General features: G+C 35.0%; 4 protein-coding genes and 1 long non-coding RNA gene across 6 annotated transcripts; 1 reads left to right on the forward strand and 4 right to left on the reverse strand.

The window, feature by feature from the left end:
- Positions 1-2,234: 2,234 nt before the first annotated feature.
- On the reverse strand, positions 2,235-4,148 carry LOC104785825 (heavy metal-associated isoprenylated plant protein 5). The gene is made up of 3 exons (XM_010511111.3): positions 3,590-4,148; positions 3,254-3,332; positions 2,235-3,154 (listed from the first exon to the last, which is right to left on the reverse strand). Exons 1-3 carry the CDS (start codon positions 4,061-4,063, stop codon positions 2,496-2,498), a joined length of 1,212 nt encoding a protein of 403 aa, XP_010509413.1. The 5' UTR covers positions 4,064-4,148; the 3' UTR covers positions 2,235-2,495.
- A 3,370-nt stretch (positions 4,149-7,518) lies between these two features.
- Positions 7,519-9,995, reverse strand: LOC147943307 (uncharacterized). Its single transcript, XR_015557492.1, has 4 exons — positions 9,762-9,995; positions 9,360-9,423; positions 9,180-9,249; positions 7,519-7,625 (listed from the first exon to the last, which is right to left on the reverse strand). It is a non-coding gene; the product is annotated as an uncharacterized LOC147943307 (long non-coding RNA).
- Positions 7,718-8,873, reverse strand: LOC104789157 (uncharacterized). Its single transcript, XM_087450734.1, has 2 exons — positions 8,291-8,873; positions 7,718-8,063 (listed from the first exon to the last, which is right to left on the reverse strand). The coding sequence occupies exons 1-2, from the start codon at positions 8,625-8,627 to the stop codon at positions 7,966-7,968; spliced, it is 435 nt and encodes a 144-aa protein (XP_087306860.1). The 5' UTR covers positions 8,628-8,873; the 3' UTR covers positions 7,718-7,965.
- Positions 9,996-10,261: 266 nt separating the features above from the next.
- On the forward strand, positions 10,262-11,370 carry LOC104785826 (uncharacterized). Of its 2 annotated transcripts, none has more exons than XM_010511112.3 (4): positions 10,262-10,400; positions 10,488-10,687; positions 10,867-10,929; positions 11,165-11,370. In XM_010511112.3, the coding sequence occupies exons 2-4, from the start codon at positions 10,497-10,499 to the stop codon at positions 11,265-11,267; spliced, it is 357 nt and encodes a 118-aa protein (XP_010509414.1). In that variant the 5' UTR covers positions 10,262-10,400; positions 10,488-10,496; the 3' UTR covers positions 11,268-11,370. The 2 variants fall into 2 exon arrangements, with proteins under 2 accessions (XP_010509414.1, XP_010509415.1); XM_010511113.3 differs by having other exon boundaries at positions 10,278-10,400; positions 10,485-10,687.
- A 1,528-nt stretch (positions 11,371-12,898) lies between these two features.
- Positions 12,899-18,429, reverse strand: LOC104785827 (ABC transporter B family member 1). The gene is made up of 10 exons (XM_010511114.3): positions 17,790-18,429; positions 17,664-17,718; positions 17,394-17,569; positions 17,118-17,318; positions 16,734-16,993; positions 16,331-16,647; positions 16,028-16,251; positions 15,315-15,688; positions 14,520-15,237; positions 12,899-14,441 (listed from the first exon to the last, which is right to left on the reverse strand). The coding sequence occupies exons 1-10, from the start codon at positions 18,228-18,230 to the stop codon at positions 13,170-13,172; spliced, it is 4,038 nt and encodes a 1,345-aa protein (XP_010509416.1). The 5' UTR covers positions 18,231-18,429; the 3' UTR covers positions 12,899-13,169.
- Positions 18,430-23,955: the final 5,526 nt, after the last annotated feature.

The raw sequence follows: 23,955 nt of genomic DNA on the forward strand, positions 1-23,955 counted from the left end.
AGTGATCACTTTGGCAACACGTCTTTTACAATTCACCAAAAAAATGAAAAGAAATTGGCAACACGTACATGTACACATGCAATTATTTGCCCCTGTGTAGATGAGTTCCACGCTATCCACAACGTATTTGGTTATTCTTTGCAATTAAATTATGTACATATTCCGATATGATTCCAAAGAGAAAAGCTTGTAATAAGTGGATTATGGGGTATAGAGGATATATTTATACATCAATTCCATTTAAAAAAAAAACCTCAAAATAGGGTGTCCGTGTCTGATTTATCCGCAGCACGGCAGCACCCAATGATTGATTTATTGCATGATCTTGAGTGATAATTATTTAGAAAAATACTAAAATTCAAAGATAAATACGTACGTATACAATTATTTAGAAAAATACAAAGCAAAAGAAGACTAGAGGGGCGAAATAGAAAGTGATGGGATCATCAACATGGTTTTGTTGTCATCGTTTTGTCTTTGTCCAGCAGTCTAGAAGAAATATTAAGTCACTATTTTTTTCATATTAAGATTAAGTCACCATTAATCATGCTAAATCATGTAGTTACATAAACAATGACTATATATGACAATAATGCACACATACACGTACATAGAATGCAAACAAATGCTATATGTTAAAAAAGACTTGCGTAATTGTGCAACTAATTAACAAATTCATTACCTCTTTTATATAATACGTACATGAAGATGGTTACGTAGTCTCTCTGTTTTACATAATATTTATATATATATATATACAGTACACGTAATTCCGTTTATATAAAAATACTGTAGTTCTTGGTTTGAGAAAATGTATATTTGAAGGAAATAACAAATATAAATGGATGAAAACTGAACATTTGGCCATGAGAATTATATAGTCATGGTTCATCGAGAAAATGGCTTTAGTTAGCTTTCCATCAATAAACTCAATAATATATTTCTTCATCTTATCAAGATTTCGTCCACTTTAATCATTTTAAACATCTTTCTAAAGGAATCAATCAACACAAATAATTATTAGGAAAGCTGAATCCAAAATACATGGTGTTAAATAAGTAAACACCCATAATAATACGTCTTGAATCGCCAAGAACAACGATAGTTCTATCAAAATTATCCGTTTTGATAGATAGCAGTTATGAGTTATAATATTCGCTTCATCATTTGACATTATTTTTGTTACTTGTTTGCTGACACTGCAATTAAAGTAAATCAATTAATTATTATTTGTTAAACGAATTAACTAACAAAGGAACGGGTGTTACACGTAAGAAGCGGATGGCTCCATCTCGACTTCAAAATTTTACCTAACTTGCTATACGTACGTGTGCAGCAACGCCTTGAGACACATATACTGTACTACAAAATTTTCGAAGTTTTTGGAGAATGAAATTAGCATGCAGAACTTGTAAAAGCGTAAGAGAATCAAATATTGATGCTTATCAATCAGCATATATCAGGATATCTCCTATATGTTTTCCCCCGGGTCGATCAAATTTGATGTAACAATGTAGTTCAAATGAATACAACAATTTCTGTCGTTTCACTTTGGAAGACAAAATGGATGCCCTATACGCAGAGCCGTGCCAAGAGTTACATGGACCATAAGCAATACTAAAAAAAAGTCTTAATTCAAAACAAAAAGTATCAAAACATGAGATTTACAAACTGGATTTAGAAACCAAACATGAAAAACATTTAGTTTTTTCTATTATTTTAACTGAAGAAGAAGAAAAACAAGGTAAGACATGGCAAAAAGATAAGGTGAAAGCTTTAAACAATGGTAATTTTTTTTTTTCTTCTGTAATATAAATAAAATTTTTCTATTTAGCCATAACATAATTAACAAATATAAGAAAATAAGAGCCTTAAAATTCTTTTTAAAATAAAAGACCGAAGCCAATGTTTATTTTTTCTGTACATAGCCACGGCTCTGCCTATACGACCAGCAAAGGTGTTTTCACGATATCTAATTCATATGAATAAATGAAGGAAGGTGGACTAAATGATAACTACTTATATAAAGGGTAACAATAATTATCATGGAAATAATAATATCATAGTTGATCGAAAAAAATGGCTTTAATTAGCTTTTCCACCAAAAAAATCATTAACTTTCATAAAACTGTATAGTCTTTTCAAGATTTCGTACAAGTTAATCATTTAAATCACCTTTCTACATAGGTCAATGAACCAAAATGATTTTTCAATGGAAAATAAACATTCATTCATAATCCTAAAAGATAATTATATTCCTTTTTTCATCATTTTACATTATTATTGTTATTTGTTTGCTGACACTACAATTAAAGTAAAAGCAATTAATTATTACATTAAAGAAACTAAACTAACAAAGGAACAAATGTTACACGTCAGAACCCGCTGGCTCAGACTCAGCCTTTCAAAATTTTCACCTAAAGTTGCTACTTTGTGTTCCCACATTTATGTTTTAACCCTTAGAGTTTTTTATATTTACAATTTAACCCCATGATTTACATAACGGAGCAGCCGTTGGGGTTCTCGTCGCTGAACATCCCAGGAGGAGCGTTCATGTTTGGCTGCGAGTACGGCACGTAACTCTCACTTGCGTAATTGTATCCTGAACCTGGATAACTCTGTCCTGCCATCGGATAACCCTGACCCGCCATCGGATAACCCTGACCTCCCATTGAATAACTCTGACCGTACACGTGTCCTTCTTGCCAATACATTGGACCCGTCGGATAAGATGAGTATCCATAGTAATCCATCTTATTCACCATGGCCACCGGCGGCGGCGCACCTCCTCCTCCTCCGCCACCTTCCTTCTTCTCTCCGCCGTCTCCACCTTCTTTCTTCTTCTCTCCGCCATCACCAGCCTCGTTCTTCTTCTCTCCACCGTCACCAGCTTCTTTCTTCTTCTCTCCACCGTCACTTACTTCCTTCTTTGCTTCGTCAACTACGGCAGTAGGAGCCTCTTTCTTAGCTTCAGGAGCGGCGGCGGCTTCCGTCTTCTTTTTCTCGGCGGCTCCGTCATCTTTCTTGGCGGGAACAAGAGGCTCAACGGTTCGTTTGAGTTTCTTGGTGAGGAGAGGCACTAGTTCTTTAACGTCCATTGTTCCTTTCACTGTCACCACGTCTTTAGCTCCGTCAACAGCCACCGTTTCGACCCCTGAATACAAATTAATTATTAATAAATTAGCACAATTAATATTTTTTCTTTTTGGTTTTCGAATTTTAGTAACTTCGTTTGTTATTTTTATTTTCTTACCTTTGATTTTCAATATTATTTTCTTGATTTTCTGAATACATCCTTCACAATGTAGTCTGATCTTTAAAGCCACCGAACTCTGTAACACAAAAGAGAAATTAAAGTCAAATTCAAATCAATAAATAATTCATACTCATTAGTACTTCGTTAGACAATTAAACTAGTTTTACTTTTTAGCTGCCTAATCTTTTTTCGTTTAGCTTAATCTGCCTAATTATAACTAGTGTGATCCACTCTACAAAATTGTATCCTTTTAAGTTGCTAACGTACGTTGTTTAAAAACCGGCGTACACTAGCATAAGCATAGTTGTCTCTTGTATTCAAGTAGATGTATACCTCTTTTGGAGCTGCCGGAGCAGCAGCAGGAGGAGGAGTCGCAGCCTTATCTCCACCGTCAGCTTTCTTCTCTTCAACGGCGGCGGGAACAGATCCCTCTACCTTAGGTTGTGAAGGTGGCGGTGGATTCGCGAGAACCACTTTTCTCTTAGTTTTCTCCTCCAACTTCTCCCGGAGAACCACCGGGTCAATCTTACCGACCACCGTAAGCTTATTCCCGCCAGTATCTGCCGTCACATCTTTCACTCCATTGAAGTGTTTCACCATTCGCTTGATCTTCTTAGCGCAGCCTTCGCAGTGCATATCAACTTTGTAAACAAAGGCAGAGGCCACCACCGCGGCAGCAGCGGCCGGAGCTGCCGCAGAATCTCCTCCACCGTTCTTTGGCTTGGTGTCTGTAGTCTCAGCTGAGACTACGGTGGCTGCTGGCTTCTTCTCTTGTTCAACTTTGGCACCTTCTTGAACCTCTCCCATTTCTTGGTTGAAGATAAGGATAAAATTTTATTAGGGGTTTATTTTTATTTTATTTTGTATTTCAAGGATGAAGAAATGTTTGAACAAGAGTAAGTGGAGGCAAATGTGCGTATATATAGAGAAATATAGGGTGCGTGGAGATTATTATTTTACAATATAGTTGATACTGATTTTTTTAACTTAGTATATTTATAATGGTTTGATGTAACATGTTGATTTCGTATGTGTTTGTGTGTGTGTGTATTTGTTGGGGGCTGAGGTCAGCGAGAGTGGGCGTTTGACGCCGGTTTGACACAAGTGATGGTACTAGACACGAAGGCACCAAGTTTCTGAACATATAACATTATTTTTATATAATCAATATGGATAATATTAATAAAAATTAGTTTGTTTTTTTACGTGAAATAGCTGATCAGTTTTAATGATTTCTTAAAGGTAAGCATATTGCTTTTGAAACACAAAAAGGATATACATCATTTCTCAGCTTTGACTACTTGATGACTATAGTCTAGATTAGCCGAATCTTAATCAGTTTAAGGTAAAAATACATTCGACCAATAGTCACAATTCAAAGAATATACATCCTACCTAACTAGAAAAACAAAACTTTTCTTAGAAGATATATCACGGCCTTAAAATACGAACTAGTTACAGAGTACAAACGCTATGTTATGCTGTTTTCTTTTTGAAGTACGTAGTACGAAAAGTTGGGATCATTTTGTTATTTGTTAGATACAAAGTGAATGAATTATTTTGTTAATAATTAAATATTGTATAATCATGAAAGAATGTTCACCAAAAGTTTGGTCAAAAACAAAATAAAAAATGGTCCAAAAGCACAAACAAGTAATCATAGGTTATATAATTTAGAGTAGGATATCGATGAGAAATGAATCGATAATTTTATGTCAGGTGAGAAATTAAATTAACTATAATAATGGAAAGATACGAAGCCAGAGATTGGTTAGACAACAAAACACGTCAAACAAGAGAACAGTTTTATTCAGTAGAATTTGGTTTCCAATAAGTTGGCAAATATAACCGTTAGAGATGTAATCTAATACAGTATACAACACAAAAACATTACATTATGGATATCGTTACAACTGGGTCGTAAACGAATTACGGGGACTAAATACTAATAGAAAGGGATGTTTTAGTTAAACCATTTTTTGAATTTTTGAACCACATCATTCTTGTTTTTTTAAAGGAATTTGTAAAGAGATTAAAGAGATAAAGATGATACTTTTCTTTCTGATAGATATTGGGTATTGGTTAAAGTCATGATTCTGCAAATTGCATAGTCTTGTCTCATTATAAGTGAAGTTGATGGAACCTCCTCTTCTCATTCTCTTTTTGGGTTTTCTATTGTTTTGAAATTTGATTTTAGCAAGTGGTTTTACTACAACAGATTACAAAAATAAATATAAAACTCCTTACAACAGATTTAGCAAACATTTTAGATATTTTGTTGTAGTTTTAGGAAAAATATACCCAAAATATATGATATAAAAATACCACATCTGATGTTAATCCCATTTAAAGCATATTAAGATCAGATCTAAAATAAAATAAAATACAGTACAAGATAAACGACAAGTCGCACATGGTTTTAATTTGTCAAGTAGTTTGACCGATTTATATATTTAGTACAGTACATGAAAGAATTCTAGACATGTGTGTGTGTAATTTACATATATGCTACTAGTAAATTTAACAACAAAAAAATATGCATAAACTAATATCTATTTATATGCATATTTCAAAAAATTCTATATGTTTTCGAGTATTGAGAGTGTAATTTCCACGTTTTCTTGTAATATACTATTCGTATCACTTAACCAATGCACAAATGCACAAATGCACATACACTAGTTTACACAATTCGTACAGCACCACTAGCTTATATAACCATTTTTAAAATTCTTCAATATAATTTTCTTTGCTCCCCTGAAGAGCAATTATTGATTTAAATTATACGAGTTTATTTGGTTTTAGACTTGTAGTAAGTTTCAGCTTCATGGAAGCGGCCAAGAACTGCCTATGTTAAAAAAACATGGGCTGCGGTATAGAGACAGAGACATGAGGAACTGCAAAAACATATTGAGTTTTACACTTTTACTTTTCTTATGAATACGATCTTATTGGGTTTTGTGTGTGAAAATATTGAACTTATTTGAAAACTTTATTTCAACTGCATATAAACAGTAAAAGGACAAGGAAAAAAAAAAATTGTTTGAAGAGTTGCGTAATTGCGTTTCGTTCTTCCCTTTACCGGTCCATTTTGTCAACATCATGTTTCATTGTGTTTTTTGTTGAATTTGTTTTTTTCATATGGTCCTATGTATGACGTAATACCTGAGGTGGACACATATATATTAGAGTTTGATTGAAAACTTTCTTTTTCGTGAAGTTTAACGATCAAAAATGACCACAAACTTTATCGTAAGTTTGTCTTTGTACTTTAAATTTTGTTGTTTGTGTTTTGAAAACTTATGTGTTAGTAGTTTGGAGTTTGGAGTTACGTTTGTCCTATATTTTTTCTTAGCTAAAATATGATTTTAGCATTTAACATTTATTGTTTTTGTTTTTATGTTGGCATCGTTTTTGCTTTTGTGCTTCTGTACCCTGTAGGAAGAAAAAGGTAAACATGGTTGTTACTTTTAACTATTTAACACGTCATATTGACTCAAATCCTTTAAACTATATTTGTCAAGTACCACAATCACGAATTTTGACGAAGGTTGTATAGCCACATGAAACACAAGCGTGTAAACGTTTTCAACACAGATTTCATCTTCAATTATGATAACAAAATTACTCATCATTAAATCTACTAATCGCCAAGATAAAGCCGTTCATATTACATTTGCTCCTCCGCGCATCTCCTTATATCTTTGCGAAAGAGGTGTATAGAAAACGATAGGGTATAGAAAACGTTTAGAAATCAAAGTTTAGTGGGGGCAGAGACAAAGTAGGAAACCAATTCAGCAAGAACTCAATTTTTAAACATGATATATCTAAACGGAGTTCCAATCTATATGCAACACTATTACAAGAAGAATTTTAAAATAAGATGAAAAGTTTGGATTTGGTACGGGTCTGTTTCAATATCATTGTTATCATTATTGTTTCCCTCGGCACAAGCACCTTATTTTATTAGAACGAGACCCTATCGCGACGAGTCTATATGGTGTAGAAGTATCTGGAAAGAAAAAGGAAATTTCCCACATTCCTAAATCCTAACAAATCGTGCTACCAAATTGACACGTACCATCTTAGCTGGAGGAATGTGACTCGTCCATTACACTAGATGTGAACCTACTACCTACATCATTAGTCCGATTGGTTCAGAGAGTAAGATCGGACCTATCGTACAATGTAATTACAGACTTACCTCTTTTGCTATAATCATAACTTTTGTTTCTTGCATAATTCGAGACCACCAACTAAGACCATGAGCATTGGTTGGGACAAAAACTTGGTTTCTCAAATATTTTAATCTTATTTTCAGAGTTTCTTAATTTTGGTATGAGCATTGGTGTCCCTCACAATTGGTCCCCTGAAAAAAATAATATTATTTTTTATTTTAAAAATTAATTATGTAAATTAAAAAGTAAAATCATATTAAAGTTTTAATTAAAATAAAACATATAACATTAACATTAACATTAACATTAAAAATATAAGAAAATTACAAAGTTATAAAAACTTGGAAAAAAACATAACATACAATTAAAACATGAAAAATAAAAACATAAACCGTAAAAACATGAAAAGTAAAAACAAACATTTTATTCTCTGCATAGAATTTTTATGATTAATCTTCATTATGTGGAAGATGTCCAAAGTTTGTCCAAATATGCTCAATCAAATCTTTTTTTAACTGGTCATGAACTTTTTTATCCTTCATATGTGTTCGACGAGTAATCGTACTGCTCATATTTGAACCCAAACTGGCGGCACCGACGGTATATGTTTGATCCACATCTTCTCCGTCCTGAAATTCAGAAACAATGTTTCGCCAACTGTATGTGTCTCGTTCATCCTCGACAATCATATTATGGAGTATTATGCATGCTCTCATAACATCTGCTATTTTGTATTTATCCCATAAACGAGATGGATTTTTAATAACTGCGAATCTAGCTTGCAAGACTCCAAAGGCACGCTCAACATCTTTCCGCACGACTTCTTGTTTTTTAGAGAAAAGAGAATTTTTCATACCTTGTGGAAGCCGGATAGATTGTATAAATGTGGCCCATTTGGGATAAATACCATCGGTGAGATAGTACGCCAAATTGTACTCCCTTCCGTTTACAAAGTAGTTGACCTCCGGAGCATTACCGTTAAGAATGTCATCAAAAACATTTGATCGATCCAGAATATTAAGATCGTTCATAGTACCTGGAGCTCCAAAAAAAGCATGCCATATCCAGAGGTCATACGAAGCTACTGCCTCTAACACGATTGTAGGTTTTCCGGTTGATCGTGAATACATCCCTTTCCAAGCTGTTGGACAATTCTTCCACTCCCAATGCATGCAGTCAATGCTCCCAACCATCCCGGGAAATCCACGTTGTTGATTTTGATAGAGTAGTCTCTCTAGGTCGTCTTGTGTAGGACGTCTTAGGTATTCATCGCCAAACAACAAGATTATTCCGGCGGTAAACTCGTGCAAACATTTCCGAGCCGTTGAACCACCAATTCGTACATACTCGTCTACTGTGTCGGAGGCAGTACCATATGCCAATTGGCGAATGGCTGCAGTACATTTTTGAATAGGTGACAGACCAGCCCGACCAGTACATTTTTAAGAATCGAGTTTGGTTATATAAGAACGTTGACAGTAGCTTTAGTTATAGTCTAGATAGCTTTAGTTAAAGTGTTAAAGACAACAGTCCTAGACATCAACAAGAGTTTTAAGTATCGAGTTTTGTTATATATGATACTTAGAACAGAGATCATCACCAATAACTTTCGTATAATTATAAACTGACTTCAATCAAATACTATGAACTAGTATATACTACGTAGACAACAACACTAGTCTAGCAAATCAGTAAATGAGACAACTACAAACCACAAGTATACAAAAAACAACAAGAGGCTTTACCTTTTGTCTCTCTGATTGTTCCAACTTGTTCTGTGATTTCTCCTTATGTGAGGCTTTCATGAGATGAAAGCTGAGGAAACTCATAAACAACAAACAAGTAAAATGTTAGATTCGGTTTAACAAGACAGAATACGGATACGCATGAACAAAGTAGTAATGAGTTTAATGTGGTTGCCTTACCATGTCGACTCGCTTGCTATCACTTACGAAATCCGACCAAAGCAACAAACTTTTAGTTTGCAATCTGCATTCGAAAAAAAAATTGGAACCAACATTACTTGTGGTCATAAAATCAGAAACTAAAAGCAGAACCATAATAAATCCAAACCCTTAATCGAACCCCAATAAACTAAATCGAAACCCTAAAAACTAAATCGAATCCCTAAATCGAATCCCTAAATCGTAACCCTAAATCGAAATCAAAAACATATTTTGAAACCCTAAATCGAAATTAAAATCAGAGGGAATTTGTACATAAACACACATACTCAACAATCGAATCATAACTGAGAGACAAATCGATAGAATCACATAAACAAATCCCTTAAAACCCAAAAAGATAATACATCAAATAAACTCTACCTTGAGGCCGTCGGAAACGAAGCACGAACACAGACCTCTATCTATTGGAACCGGCGAGAGCAAAGTGACGGCATATTTCTCTATGCTTCAGGCAATTGTCTAGGAAAACACTTGGTCGGAATCAAATCGCCGTCCAAAGAAAGAGAGGATAAAGAAAGAGAGACGGAGATAAAAAAATGAGTCGAACCCTCGATACATTTGGTCGAACCCTACAAAAAAACATCACCAAATAAGACGGCGTCACGTGTAATGGAGGACGGCCGAATTACGTCCCATATTTAGAGACGTTTCTTAGATATTAACATGATTTTGATTTAAATTTGGCGTTTTTATTATGTGGGACGGTGCATTAGGACGCCAATGCACTTGGTCTAACAGCTAATGTAAATTCAGATATTGGTCTTAAATTTGACTTTTTCGTATTTTGATCTATTAAAGGTAATAAGCCCAAATTAATCATATACGGGCCTATATAAAAGCCTGATTATAAAATGGGCCTTGTATCACGTCTCAATCCTTTCAAACCGCTTTTTTTTAGGTTTATACTTTATAACCGAAACTGAGAAAAATTTCTAGGGTTTCCTCTTCCGCATCGTCGTCTTCGTCTCCAGCTCCTCCTGTGCGTTTCTTCTCTTAATCGTAAGTTTTCAATTCGTTTGGATTCTTCAGTTAGCCATTGATTTTGCAAAATAATGATTCAATTTCACTACCTGTGCAAAAAAGTAGGAGGCTAAAATGGGTAGATGTCCGACTAGAAAAGTGAAGAAGAGGAGATTATCTCACAAAACAGCTCGCCGTGACAAATTCGAAGTGAAAGGAGACGATTTGGTTTACACTGAGTTGCGTAAACCTGAGTCGGAGATGAAGCCTTTAGAGCTTGACCAGGATTTGCCTGGAATGGGTCAATTCTACTGCTTACACTGCGAGTAAGAAAGACTTTAATCAATTTAAATGTTTAACCTTTTTTTTTAGCATAAATCTCTCTCTGGACTCTTTGGGTTTATGAATCTTTTGAACTTGTCTATATGTTTCTGCTTGTTTGTGTGAACATTTGTGTTAAGAAGACTGACCCATTTGGCTCTTGTACCTTTTTTATGTGTTACAGTCGGTACTTCTCCAAGTCATCAGTGCGAGATGATCATTTCAAGACTAAGAAACACAAGAAACGGTAAGCTTATTCTTCATTGACTTGCCTTGCATTTGGAATTGGAACTTTTGTATAGTTATGATGCTATGTTCAAGCTTACCTCTCTTATCTGACATAGCTGGATAACTATACATTATATTGTTGCTTTGGCTCTGTTAAGGTGTTAGTTTATAGGTTTCGAAGGTGGTGATTGTGCCTTAATGAGTATCATGATTCTGAAATTGTTTTGTCCATTTGGATTTTTGTGTGATTGCAGTGTGAAGATGATGAAGGGACCAGCGCCCCACTCGCAACTCGATGCAGATTTAGCCGGTGGAATGGGAATGCCGGACAATGGCCCAAAGCTTATGTCTGTCTGAGTTTTACAGTTTTGTTTTTCCCTATTAGTTCAACAGTTGATGGAACTTGGATTTTGTTGTAAGATGGTCCTTAACTAAATTAATGATACAAGGTTTTGTCTGATCGTCTTCTACTATATGTCGTCTTTTTACTAGAATGGCTACAAAAGATACTCATCTGTATATGTTCTATCTTGCCTGCGCATGGTCACCAGATCAAAACTACCAAACCAGCCAAATCCTATGAGATCATCCACGCTTAATATATTCCATAATTTGCAGCACGATATAAGAGAACCAAACCTGGGACAGATCTAGAGGATGATGCTGTTATTCAGACAAGAGACTCTCAATGTGATTGGGAAAAGTATGCTGGCCATCTAGAGTTTCGTTTCCAAGCCCATGACTGTTATACAGAGCAAAACGGACCCAACAAAGTTTGTGGGTACATAAACAAACTAACCAGCATCAGTCACACCAACCAGTCATTTCTCTCTGCATGAATACTTTTGGCAGGTTAAATTCTTAGATTCTTGACTGTCACATAGTTATCAAATTTTGTCATGTGGAAAGATGTAAGCCTCACTTTGTCCTACAAATATTTTTGTTATGCATTAACAGTTTAACACCACCAGTCAACCACAAAGCGATCATTACATGTTTTCTTAATGAGTTTACTGAGTGTTTTTCATTAAATTATAATAGCGTCACTGATATATAAACTGCTAAAATTAATTTATACTATAAGGTAAAACCTTTACATAGAAAAATGTTCACTTCCCGGAAAAGAAAGTAGAAAGTGATGTAGTATTTTATTTGTGAACAAGGTACATAGTGGAGAAATCCAGTGTAGGTAGCAAGAGTAATAATTCTGGCATTGTTTGAAATTCCCAATTAGTGAACGACATGTGCCTAGGAGCTTCGTCTCCTCCACTATAATTTCCAAGTTTGCTCATAATTAAACACAAACTTATTGCATTCACCAACTAAAACAAAGTAGTCGTCATCATCATCATGGTGTGTGTGTCCCATATGCATATATGCATGTATGGTCGCACGCGTGTGCTGCACAAAGATAATGAAATCAAGAAGTGTTCATATAAAAAAGGTCATATAAACACAAAAGAAATGTTGTCTTGTCTTTCTTTTACTTTATTTTTTTGTTAGCTTTGGGTCTCATCATCTCATTCAATGTCCTTTTTGGACCCATCCTCTTTATCTCATTTTCTGTTTTTTTCTCATCTTCATAATTTTGTTCCCCACGTATGTTCGTGTGTCTAATACTCTAATGTATACTTTTTTGACAATATTGACATAGAACTCTAGTAACTATTTTTATAGGCGTACATTTACAAATCATGATCTAATATAAAATCTAAAAAACCATGATTTACAGACAAGTGATTTTAAAATAATGTTCTACTAGACCTACCTACAACATTCAAACCCCAATCTAACCTATACAATTTAAAACCTTAAAAGATAACATTTTCATCATATATCGCAATCTTTTTCTTTTAGAACGGATCTCATGATTCGAAAGTTAGGCTTATCTTGGAATCTTGAACAAACCAAACCAATATATTTGGTAACGAGTGCACTCGATGACAATGGGATATATGACCTCAATGAAACAATCATCAACCCTTCACTTCACTAGAAAGGCTCATTCATAGATTGATATGGCATCAATGGATATTACAGAGGTGAAAAATTAGATTAATTATGGATAATACACAATAATAATACTATACCATCAAATCTGAAACGTCGTTCCAAAAATAAGTAACCCCAAAATCAAAACAAGAAACAAGAAAAATTGAGTTCGTAGAGTTTTCTTTTTTAAGAACATCTTCTGGTAATTTTGTTGTTCTTTATACTCTCTTCTTTCTTCTTCTTCTATATGACCAAAAGTAGTAAGTACTAAGCATCATCTTCCTTAACCCTAGAACTTGAACCTGACGTCATACCAATCACCTGAGTATGCGTAAATCTCTGCAACTGTATCATCCGCGCGTAGATTCCATCAGGATTGTTCTTGAGGAGATGCGAATGCGATCCTTGTTCCGCAACTTTGCCATCATCTATCACCGCTATCACGTGGGCGTTTCTAATTGTAGATAGCCTGTGAGCCACGACAATGGACGTTCTACCAGAGCAAGCTTGGTCCAATGCTTCTTGCACTGATCTCTCAGACTCTGCATCAAGAGCGCTTGTGGCCTCGTCGAGTAGCATGATCTCTGCTTTCCTAACGAGTGCACGCGCTATAGCTATCCTCTGTTTCTGTCCTCCTGAGAGCTGAACGCCTCTCTCCCCAACATACGTCTTGTAACCTTCAGGTAACGCGGATATGAATTTGTGGGCGCTAGCCAGAGTTGCAGCTTGTATGATCTCTGCTTCGGTCGCGCATTCGTGTCCATATGCTATGTTTTCGTAAATGGTGGTTCCGAACAAGCATGGTTCTTGAGGGACTATGGCTATGTGTTTCCTTATGGCTTTCAAGTTGTACTTCCTTATGTCTTTACCGTCAATCATGACACGGCCTGAAGATGGTTCGTAGAATCTCTGGATGAGGGAGATCACCGAGCTTTTCCCACACCCGCTTGGACCAACAAGTGCTAGGGTCTTGCCAGCTCTAGCACGAAGGCTAAGGTCACGGAAGATTTGGATGTCTGGTCTTGAAGGGTAAGAGAAATCAATGTGTTTGAGCTCGACTTCGCCACGTAACCGGTCTGGGACTGGGGTGGTATCAGGATCATCAGGTTCAATCTCGGTTTTGCGGTCAAGAAGTTCGAAAACAGACCGCATAGCTTGACCACCTTTGATGAAATCAGGAGCTAGTGTGAGTGTCTCTGCTGCACCATTGGCTGAGACCATCAGAACCATGAAGACTCTTATGGTTTTGGAGAAGTCAGAGATGCCATGTTTCACAAGCCATGACGCGTACCATAACCCGAGAGCGTATGATGCGTAAAGACAGAACTGAGCTATACCGTAACCACTTCCAGCGATCTGTCCTTTCCAGAAGCAGCGTTTCAGTGGTGGTTCAAGGTTTGCAGTGTAGAGACGAACAATCTTTGCCTCTGAATTGAAGGCCGCGACTGTCCTGACATTAGCTATGGCTTCACCAGCGAGCTGCGTCCCCTTGGCATGCGCTGCTTCCAGGTCTCCCGAGAATCCAGTCATGAACATTTTCTGTTGAAAAGACATAACAGAGAATTAGATCTAAGAACAAACAATAAGAGTATGCATTTGCTTTGTAAGAACACAAACCTGTAAGACAGTTGCAGCAACAACTACGGGGAAGACTGCGACAAGGACAAGTGCTAGTCTCCACTGTAGAACAAACCCGGCAGTGCAAGCTACTAGCATCAGTGCTGTGTTCTGCACAATTACTGAGATTCTATCTCCTATGGCTGATCTCACATTATTGGCATCAAGAGCTAATCGAGCTGCAATTCTTGCACTTTCATTCTCCTCTTGATCAAACCAAGCCATCTCATTCTTGAGTACAGCAGTGAGCATCTTCTCACGGACTCTCTTGGTCAGATTCTCACCCACAATGTCCCAGAAAGAATGCTGGAGCGTGTTGAAGATAAGAGCTGCAGAAGAGAGACCGATCAAGAGATAACAGTACTTATCAATCTGTTTGATCATGTATTCATGGTCCGGGTTGTAGTAGATGCTTAGGACTGCGCTGAGGACATATGCAAAGAAAGCACTGAGGGAGCCGCAAACGACAGAGCCTACGGAACCGAGCAAAGCGTATTTCCACTCCGGTGAGTTCATCTTAGCTAGTCGCCAGAATGAATTGGCTTGATCTTTGAAGGCCAGCTTGTCGTGTCTATAATTTGGATAAGAAGAAGCTTCAATGGAGAGGCTGAAATCAGAAGTTGAGAAATCTGAGAGTCTCCTTGAATAAGGTGATCTTCCATAAGACGAATTCCGAGTCATTATTGGCGAGCTAACCGAGTTTCTAGCACTTGAAGGTCTGCAACATATATATATCAACATTAGTAACTTAAGAAAAGAACGTTACTGTGACACAAAGTTAATCAGAATATATACCTTGCACTACTCTTTCTCGCATTACTCATGGCAGTTTCATGAGCTGCTTCTTGCATTCTAATTAACTTAGCGTAGATTCCGTTTTCTCCCTTGGAGAAAAGCTCATCGTGCGTTCCAATCTCAGAGACACTTCCTTGCTGAAGCACAGCAACAAGGTCAGCTTTGCGTATGGTGGAAAGGCGATGAGCAATGATGAGAGTAGTCCTTCCAATCATGAAACGATCCAAAGCTTCTTGCACAAGCTTCTCTGATTCAGAATCTAATGCACTCGTCGCCTCATCTAAAAGAAGTATCGCCGGGTTCTTCAACATTGCTCTTGCTATTGCTATTCTTTGCTTCTGCCCACCTGATAGCTGCAAACCTCTCTCCCCTACCTGACAATTTTTCACATTTTACCAACATGAATGTAAATAAACATATGACTGAAATAAACAGTGGAATAGTGGTTGCTGATTTTGAAGTTAAAGTAGGAAGAAAAAAACAAGCACATGAACACTCAAAAATATTCAACATCAAGACACATGACTAAAACTACTTGTCTGGGTCTCACATGCGTTGTTGACCAAACCCATGTTACTCTGTTATAAATGCTTTTCTAATGACCATACCTTCTTCTCTCTTTTGACTCTTTCAAAAAATACCTTAAACTAATGAAATTAAAGATTCACATAAACCAATTCATTTGGATATGAGTAATGTTAAAAACACCAGACCTGTGTGTCAAAGCCATCGGGTAGTTTGATGATAAAAGAATGAGCGTTTGCAACTCTAGCAGCCTCCTCTATCTCAACTTGATCTGCGTCAGGACGGCCCAAGAGTATGTTTTCTTTGATAGAAGTAGCAAACAATGCAGGTTCTTGGCTCACAAGCCCTATCTGTTGCCTTAACCATCTCAGTTTCAGCGTCTTCAGGTCCTGACCATCTAGTAAAACTTGTCCTGCATAGACACAAAATAAAACTTTGTTAAACCAACAATGCTGAAACAAAACAGCTTGAAAAATGTTAGATTTGTTAACCTGAGTTCGGGTCATAAAACCGCTCTATAAGCGAAACGACTGTGCTTTTCCCTGAACCACTGCTCCCAACCAAAGCTATAGTCTTCCCAGCAGGAACAGAGAGACAGAAATTGTTAAGAATCTTAACATCTGGCCTTGACGGATACGAAAAGTCTACATTTTTCAGCTCAACAAGACCCGTGACAGAGTCTAACTCCACACCAGACTCACTGTTCCGCTCTATAGTAGGTTTGTGATCAATGATTCTAAAGATCTTCGCAGCAGCAACCTTAGCTTTCGCAAATGAAGCCATACTCGGTGCTGATTGTCCCAATGCCCTTTTAAACCAACAAATCCAAAACCAATATCAAAATCAAAAGATAAGAAGAGTGATGAAACAGAGAAGAGTTGAGTAGCTTCTTACAATCCACCAATCATGACAGCGAACATTGTAGCAATAGCGAGACCACCGTTAGTCAAATGGTGACGAACTAAATAACCACCGTACCAAAGCAAGAGAGCGTAACAACAAAAGACAACGAAGTAAGTAGCACCAAGTCCCATTCCTTTAGCTAAACCTGTTTTGTAACCAAGTTTTTGAGCTATCTTTAAAGCTGATGAATAAGCTTGTGAAGCTCTTGTTTCTCCAACGAACGCCATCACTACCCTGATTTGTACCACTGTCTGCCATTTTTTAACAAATCGAATCAGACCCAAAAACACCCAGATGATTGATGATTACTAGATTTGACAAAAATAGAAACTTTATTTTTTTTTTTGGTTTCTAGGGATTTGTGCTGCACTCTACCTGTTCGACGATATTACCAGCTTGTGAAAGAGACTCTTGACTCTTATTAGAGAGCTTAGAGAGAGTAGTTGTGTGAATTCCTCCAATCACAGCTATCAACGGAACCACCGCGAGAGTCACTAAAGCTAATTGCCACACCGCCGTGAAACCAACGATGAAGCCAGATACAAACGTCGCCATGTAATGAATGAAATTACCCAACTGAGAAGAAAAAAAAAACAGATCAGATGAGTGAAGAAGAAGAAACAAAAAGAAGAAATGTAAAAAGTTTCTTACTTTCTCACTAATGGCGTCTTGAACCATAACAGCGTCGGTGTTAATAGCGAAGACAACATCTGAAGTTCGAACCTCAGTATCAAAGAACTGAATGTCTTGATTTAAAGCTGCTTCTAAATACTTAATCCTCATCTTCGTTGTTTGTCTCTCTCCACTCCACATCCAACACGAAATCTCTGTTTTAACAACAAACACCAAACTTTAAAAAAAATTGAATCGGATCAACGAAAACAGTATATAAAAGTTTAGATCTCTTCTCTTCTTTCTAACCTGCCCATGAAGAAGCCCAGATTGCAGCACCAACCACTAAAAAGTAAAGTGCATACTGCAAAAAAAAGTGTTTTTTTTCAGAGATTTGAAAAGAAAAGATTTGAACTTTAAGAAGTTTAAGAGTACCTTGAGAACTTCTTGCATCATCTTGTCGACGTCATTAGCATTAGAACCAAAGGAATTAACAAGATCGGCGAAGAAACGAAGAAACAGAGGTAAAGAGCAACCATGGACGAAAGCACCAACAGAGCCAATTCCCATCAGTATATAATCTAATCCGTCGGCGAATCTGAAAAGCTCTTTGAAAGCAACTCCTGGAATCTCTGCTTTTTTAGGCTCTTCCACCACTTGTGTCGGCGGCGGAGGAGGAGGAGCACCACCGTCATTATCCATTTCCGGCCGGAGCTCTGTTTCTTGGTTTATAGAGTCGTTGTTGTTGTTGTTGTTGTTATCAGGGAGAAGCTCAATGCCTTGCATTTCGGACCAGCGCCATAGTTCAAGTGGCTCTTTAATTTCTTCTTCTTCTTCTTCTTCTTCTTGTTTTGTCTGATCAGTTTCTTGGGACATTTGTGTATATGTTTTTTAACTTTGCTTTATAGAGAACCTCAAAAACCACAACAGCCCTGAAGAAAATTAAAAATAAAAATAAAAAATATATATTTTCTTATAATTTGTATATATATATATATATATATAAAAAAACAAATAGCTTCTTCTTCACAACACTTTAATTTTATAATCTCATCTTTGAGTTTTCTTTGTGCTCTAATATATTGCCTTCTCCCATACTCTTTTTAAGTCCTTATTAATTGTTTTTACCGTTTAATTTTTTGTAATTAATTTATGTAACGTATAAAGAATCTGACTGGTCAGTCAACTTTGTGTATTTTTAGTGAGTCAATGTAGTGAATTTATTCTGTTTGATGCCAATTTTGTAAAGAAAATTAAATTAGATTACCGAAAATTTTGGACTTTTTTTTTTTTTTTCTTTCGTGTAGTGATTTTCACAGCCCACGCTTGATGTTTTTATTTCCTTTTACATATTTTTTGTTTCCATGTTCTTGGATTCGTTTGCGTTTTAGTGCGTTATTTTTTATATTTTGTCTTCAAAAAGTAAATATTAATTGTAGTAAATTGTTTTTATTGTTTTTCTTTGTTGCGTAGAAAACAAAGAAAGTGACAGATGATGGAAGAGAGAGAGAGATTGATGGAATCCGACATACAACACTGTTTGAAATGGTGATAAGTTTTTTTGACTTCCAACAGTTTCTGCTCTTCATTGGTCTCAAATCTTTTAAAAACTATCAACAATCAAAAATGTATAAATTTTTACAGTAAGATACAATGACAAAAAAAAAAAAGAAAAAAAACTAAGTGGAGTACTATTTAAAAATATAATAATTTTTTAAAAAAATTATTGACCGAATTTGGTAGGTACAATTATTATCGATTATGATTGTTCTTTCGAACATGGAAATGTGTACAGTACTAGTGATAAAGCTTTAGCACCAGCAATAGAAAAATTACTGAGTTGATAAAAACATGGTTATTACGGAAAAGAAAAACATGTTTATTTGTTAAGATAGTAGCATAGAAAAATGTGAATATTGTTTTTTCTTTGTTAAAATAAATGTGAATAATGTTACGGAGTATCCTTAAAATAATCAAGTAAGTCTTACGGTTTTAAATATGTTTAGAAATAAAATAGAATTGCTAATCAACGATATGTTCAATGTTACAGCTACAATTGCAACTAATCATATAAAATGTTCTATAAAAAAGTTCATTTTCAGTAGATCTAATCTCCTTTGCAACTTCTGTAAATCAGTCATTTCTTTCTTTGGGGTAATAAGCAATTTTTGGTGGTTGAGTTTTTCGTTTGACATTGAATAATGATAATGTACAGTCACAATTGTATATTCCAATGAGTCCAAGTGAACAAAAGGGTTGGGACTTGGGAGTGTGTAAGAAAAACATATATATGTTCAGTTGTTCACACATCTTCCATTTGTCAAGTCTCCCATTCCTATAATTACGGTCTCAGCTTTAATTGTTTCCTATATTTTTCTAATTCGTTCTAATTGTTTTAATCATCATCATTAACAAAATAAAGATATAAGATAATGGGGTTCACATTAACAGACACCTGATAAACAAAAACGAATCTAACCCGGTTTAAGTTTATAGAGATTTTTATTAGAAAAACGAACGTCGTGATAGTGAATTATTTTTTTGTGATTATTCAATAAAAAAGAAATAAAATCAGAGTCAGAGTAAGCACTGTGGTACGGAAAATAAATAATTATCTATAGTATTGAAAGCCATCTTTTGTGGGAAAGAAGTTGAAGCTGCTTTAATCACGCCTCTGGAGATCCCTAATTTCAATTGTGTCCTCAAAAGAAAAGGCATATAATAGGTGACTGATTAGACCGGCTTAACAATGTCAGATGCTAATGCTACTAATTCAAATGACAAATATTATTAGTGTATGTGTATACGTATGCTAATTTTATGTAGATAATGTATTTATGTTTGGTTACTTTGGCCGAGTAAATTGTATGTTGGGTTGTCGAGGAGCTTAGATCCATTATACATAAACATACACAATTCAATCATCGAACAAAATTGTGAAATAGTTAACAAGTTAGAATCCGAACGAACTAACCAACATTGTTTTGATAACTAGTACTATATTGTATATAGTTTGACATTATTAAATGGAATGACTAATTGTGTAATTAGCATAGATACCGTGTAAAAGAAAAACTTAAAAAGGCAAAGAACATCTAACTAGGCGGCTCACATTGGTAGCTCCATCGTTAGTGATACACTTGAAACATTTTCACATCAGAATTCAAACCCTTTAGATGAATTCCTATAAACATTTGTAAAAAGTCATCTCTCTATTCTTTCTTTCTTTCTCACTCTGACATTTTTGACTAAACGATTATATTTCGAAATGTATTAATTTGTACTTTTCTTTTTTTGCTACAATTGTTTCATAAGTTTAAAAAGATTTATTTCTGAATTATTTTCATATAAACAAATTCCTAGAAACGAATATGGTCTTTTTAACCAAAAGTCACGTCGGTGATTGCCTCGTTTGTTGAAAACAAAACCTACCCTATCTTTTTTATCCTTCATTCCTCCTACTTAATCATTTTTTACCAACTAATTTAATTATTTATGAACAAATTATCGAAATGGATTTGGTAAAACCCCTTTTGTTTAAAAAAGTTACTACAGTCATTGGCCCACTTGGTTTTCTTTTTTTTTCCTTAACAGTGAAAGGAGACAATATGCGCAGACTGCAGTGAAGCTACTTCGATCCTGACATTAGCGTTAACTTAGCTACTACACCTTCTATGACTTTGTCCCGTTGAAATAAAAAAAAATAAATAAAATAAACGACGAACTTAAAATTTTTTGACTTGTAAATAGAAGTTTATTGTTGGTGCACTGTGTAATAAATGGTACTGTAATTTTCAAGGAAATTATTGTACAGAATCAGACTATTTATCCACGAGATCAACACATGTCCTCTGACTCTGATGCATATCTTTACCTTCACTTACACAAAAGTCACTGATGGAAATTCACGACGGATTGCATTATAAGATAAACACCACTCCAATGTTACTTCAATCACCTGAATCATGACTAAAGCAATAAATTTAATTCTTTTTAATATTTTTGGATGACTATAAAAACCACTTCTCTTTTTATTTTTCCAACATCCACAGAGTTATATAATGCTCTAATTTAAATGGATTAATATGGAAATAAACTTCTGTGGGAAGACGGAATATGTGAGCTTAAATAAACAGCTCAAACTAGATCAAATGAAAAAGCTTTAGGTTTTCATTATTCATAAAACTATTTCTCTACAACACAAACATATATAACCTTTTAGCCGTAGGAATATGGATATGTTACGTAGGTCATGTCAATTAAATAGGGGTAAAATGACAACACATGAAAATGAACCTCAAGGGGGACTCGAATTGGTACATAGGACACTCACGTAAATGGAAAGTGGTAATAAATTGAGTAGAAAAGAAAGAAACAAAAAAAATCATGTAGTAAGTAATTTCCGACTCTTATTAACTTTTGCAATCGGATGCTGTCCACATAACCTACATCTGAAAGACTTCTTAAACACAGAAATCGATATCGTGTCCGTGTGAATATAAATGCAAATAGTAGTCGATTTTTTTGTTAGAGACACACATCCATGCAAACATTGACTTCAGCTCCTGTACTTGGTGATATTTAATGCGACAAGGTGGATTTTATTTTCTATTTATATCAAAATGCTAATATTTGAAATAAGTTACTCTTTTCAAAAAAATACTCCTATTTACAGTTTTGTTTATTCACTAGTAATTGTTATTCTATTTCTTACTCGGAACAGAAGACTAATTAGAGTTATATACCGAACCGATTTCAGACCAAAAACAAAACCAAAGAACTATTACTTTTACTTCGATATTACAGCAAATGTATCGGTCAAAGGTCATTCTTCAATTTTAGTCATATTTTATCTTGTAAACACAGCATAATATTAATCAGAGATCATGTGCTCTTGCTTAGTCTCTCTTCAGGAAAAGCTATTATTACAGCAAATAATTTAAAACTAAGTACATGATAATATAAAGTTGGGTGGTCCAAATTCCCTCCCTAAACAAAGGGATTATAAATAATTTCCCGTATCTTTATATTAATCAGATCAGTGACAGAGTAAGAAAAAAAGAATTAAAGGAAGATGCATATATGCACAAACACACACATGAATTTGATATTGTATTGTAGAATTTGAATTGGAGACAAAACAAAAATACTCGAATGCCCACTCAAGTACCTCTATTGGAAAGTGGTGGACGTGACACTCATTGTGCCTATATTTTCTTGATGACATTTTGCAAAATTTAGGGTTAATCAAATGTCTGATTATGTATTTAATTGGTTTTAATATATTTTTATTTTGGGTTAAAACTGAAGTTCACATGGGGTTTCTTTTTGTTCACAATAGTTCATATGGTTAGAATCACCAATATTTGAGGCAAGAAAAACTAAGATTCATGAAGTCAACACATTATTCCATTAGTCAAATGATTCCAAGTAAACGCATCCATAAAAAAAAATTAAATCGATAGTTTAATAGTAATAGAATTAAGGAGATGAAGATTAGTTGATTAAAAAAAGTTCTGTTGGCAAATAAATAAAAGACATTTTCTTACAATGTTTAATGTTTCGAGGACTAGCAAACTAACTATTAAAAGTCGCATTCGTTGATTTTGCTCGTTTACACATTTATCCCTTGACTTTTTTAGGGGGAACAAAGTTCAAAAAAAGAAAACCTGTAAATTACGCGAATCTGATGAAAAATTAATTCAATTTTCTTATGCCATAATGTAATTAGAGTTAAACACAATAAGATTCTAGGCACCGTCATGCTTGCAGCAATTTGGTCAGTTTCGTCAATGTTTCCGCATATGCTGGTTCATTCTCAACCTATAAAACCTGACTTGACTTTGACAAGTACCTTGGGAAAGAACCGGTGGTGAAAACTGTATTTTTTTTTAAGTACTACTAGATTTAGATCCGCACGTACGTGTAGAGTTATTTTCTATAATTTTTTATTTTATTTTAATTTTCTTTTTGAAAATGTTTTTATTTGTTGGTGTAGATTTAATTGTTTTTAATCTTTTAGGGGGAAATAAAGGAAAATTTGATAGTAATTTGGTTAAAAACTATAAATCCTTTAGAGAGTAAAATATGTATTGATGAAGTGTAGAATTTTTTTAGAAGATGGTATAATGGCCATCTATCTTATTTTTTAGACAAAACTTCAGTCGTATAGTTTCAATCTAAGTTTCCTATTAACTGTATTTTTAATTATTAGACCTGGCAAACATGGTTTGTTGCCCTAAACTTTCCCATCAATTTAGTTAACTAGAAATTCTCCATAAATCTCCACTCCCCATCCACGATCATTTTGTGGAACTTGTTAACTTGATATTTTTTACAGTCGCATGGATGAGAGTTTCCTACACTCACATAGTAACTTGGTTAATCAGACTAATCATCAATGTGTGAAATCATCAATGTGTGAAACAATTATAAATATATAGATAAAGGATTAATATATATGAATATAAGTTTATCTCAACATCTGCTAAGATCATTTCTAAGGTTTCTCCGGTGAGATTAGTATACTGCCTCCACGAATGAATAATCCGCTCTTAAATCTACCAAGTCAGATTGAAAGGCTTAATGTTGGTGAGGCTCG

Source organism: Camelina sativa, chromosome 5 (genome assembly GCF_030686135.1).
Source record: "Camelina sativa cultivar CO46 ecotype springtype chromosome 5, ASM3068613v1".
NCBI classification, from domain to species: Eukaryota; Viridiplantae; Streptophyta; class Magnoliopsida; order Brassicales; family Brassicaceae; genus Camelina; species Camelina sativa.